The sequence below is a fragment of the Aplysia californica genome, unplaced genomic scaffold, assembly GCF_000002075.1.
Source record: "Aplysia californica isolate F4 #8 unplaced genomic scaffold, AplCal3.0 scaffold00358, whole genome shotgun sequence".
NCBI lineage: Eukaryota > Metazoa > Mollusca > Gastropoda > Aplysiida > Aplysiidae > Aplysia > Aplysia californica.
In genome coordinates, this window is record NW_004797628.1 from 767,528 (window position 1) to 770,119 (window position 2,592).

General features: G+C 41.6%; 1 protein-coding gene across 1 annotated transcript; it reads left to right on the forward strand.

Moving 5' to 3' along the window:
* Nucleotides 1-102: 102 nt before the first annotated feature.
* Nucleotides 103-865, forward strand: LOC106012382 (collectin-12; the record flags this gene model as incomplete). The annotated part of the gene is given in 1 exon segment (XM_013085224.2): nt 103-865. A coding segment is annotated over 1 exon segment (54 nt), but the record flags the coding sequence as incomplete, so codon positions are not given.
* Nucleotides 866-2,592: the final 1,727 nt, after the last annotated feature.

Genomic DNA, 2,592 nt, shown 5'->3' on the forward strand with positions numbered 1-2,592 from the left:
CCTACCTCTCTCTCTCTCTCTCTCTCTCTCTCTCTCTCTCCACCCCGTCCCGCCATCCACACCACACACCACACACACGGGAAACGTGCAACAGAGAGCAAACGGTCGCACTGGCGTGCAGTTCAGTTCATCAGTCCGGCTCAGGCACAGCAGTCTGCTCAGCCAGCCTGCTTGGAACGAGAGAGAGAGAGAGAGAGCGTAAACAGTAAACACGGTTAGGCTAGTACTAGTAGTTGGCTCGTCACAGCCAGGAAAACTCCAATCTGGAGGACGGAGGAATGTCCCAGTGAAAAGACAAGAGCTCTTCTGCGTCAGTTGTGTAAACAGCACAGAATTCTACACTATTCTGTGGTAAACAGGCACAGCCACAAGACCCAGTTCTCGTTACGCTTTCCGTAGGCCTACGCCAATGCCCAGGATGGCCTCCGAAAAACATCAACAATGACGGTGTTGTTAATGTTGTGGTTTTCCCCCCACTGATTCACAGAACTGTTGAGACAAATACTTGTCATTTGGAAAACCGAGAACTCAAGTCGAGAGTTAATCATCTTCATCGATATGTATCCTGTGATTTTGTATCTTTAGAAAAGTGTGTAATCAAACTGAGCTTGTCTAGAGATCTTGACTGATGATTCTTGATTGAATTGAATCTGTGTCAAGTCGACTCTCAAGTCAGTAAAAAGTCGTCCCGCAATACACGTAGCCTAGTCAACTTGGATTGAATTTCTTCGACTGCCCAACCTCCCAGGCTTCGTGTTTGTGATCGTGTTTTTTGCTTTTGGTCAGCGACTTTGGCTTTCAACTTAGATTCATGGCAAATTTTGGAGTTGGTGAAAGTTTGACCACCTCCGCCTCCAGTATGTGGTGGGGACTGGTGCTGCTGACCATCATGAGTTTTCTCCAGGTCTTGAACGCTTCAGGTGAGTCATTTAGCCTCTCTATTCACTCGATCTAGAATCTAGATCTAGATCTAGATATCTAGATCTAGTCTAGATTTTCTAGAATCTAGATCTAGATCTAGATCTATATCTAGATCTAGATCTAGATCTAGATCTAGATCTAGATCTAAATCTAGACTCTAGATCTAGATCTAGATATCTATCATCTAGATCTAGATCTAGATTCTAGATCTAGATCTAGATCTAGATCTAGATCTAGATCTATCTAGATTAGATCTTCTAGAATCTAGAAGTTGAGATCCAACTTTGACTTTTTTGCGACTTTTGAAGGAAGGACTTCCGTAACGAGCGACCGCCCTAACAAACACTAACAACCCAAACCGGCCAAGCCCTACCCCTACCGTACCCCTACCCACTACCTCTGCCCCTACCCCTGTTCTCTGTTCTACTCTGTCTCATAGTGGTCGCTTGTTACGGAAGTCCTCCTCTTTTGAATAGGCCTACCCTTTGCCTTTGACATATTTATCATGTAGGCCTATTCAGATGTGTAGCCTCTAGAATCTAGTCTAAGATTACTAAACTAAAGAAGGAAAAAAACTGGCTATCCTCTGGTTTTGGCCCCAAAAGTAATTTTGATAGACAGGAATATTGAGATAATAACTGCATCATAGAAATCAGGGGTAAGGGTGGAGGAGTTGTAAGTAAGTTAGAAAGTGTCCGTGTTTGGGTACAAAACTTAATTTTATCCTGAAAAACAACCCAAAAATACGATTGAGAAATTTAAATATTTTAGAGTTCATCTTTTCCTTTGTTGACTGCCCACCATAGGCCTAGATCTACCTAAAGTGGAATTGTCCAGAACCAAGCTGGATTGTGTCCTTGCCCTAAAATCATTTTTTGGGCCTTTGGATTTATCGAAGAAACTCACAATATAAAGAACAGAATGTGCCCAAGTTATAAAAGTGAAAGTTGTTTTCTCTACCTACCAGCTGTTTTTGGTCCAGTACAAACATTGAACTTTAGCTTTCCCTTATAGGAAATGTGAAGGTACATTTTCTTTCACTTCCGTGTTCTAGTAGCCTATTATTCCTTTTAAAGAGTAAACTTGGTCATTAGTGTGACTTTTTTTTCTTCAAATGCTGTAAAAAATATTCCAAGACAGCCACCCATTGTCTAGAGGTAAAAATGATTGTCATAGACAGGTGGATGTCTCAGACAGTGTCATTTTATGAGAGAGAAAATTAAATATATATGCAAGTGGGAAGTGGTTGTTTGTACACACAGACAGACGTGGTTGTCTTGGACTGGTGGTTGTTGCAGGGTCAACTGTATTGTTCTTCTAAAAACGTAGGCATTTGATTTGGTGAGGGTGGGGCGATTGGAGGGAAGTATAGAATATGAATCCTGTCTCTTCCAGGGAGAGTCGTGGCCTCTCCGATATTGGAGAGTGTCACTGTTTTGTTTGCAAATCAGATTTAAGTTACCTGACCATAACTTTTCATGTACAAAAATTCTTTTATTTTTGTGTTCGGTTGACACCACTGGTAGTCCTACCACTTTTCTTTCTGACTGTTAGTCTTAGAAAGTCTTGTCTGTCTGTCGCTTAAAACTTGTAAACTCTTTCTAATATGGCACTAAATTGCCCTTAATGTGTTGATGCGCTTCTCTTTACTCTCAAACAAGTGGGTTGTTG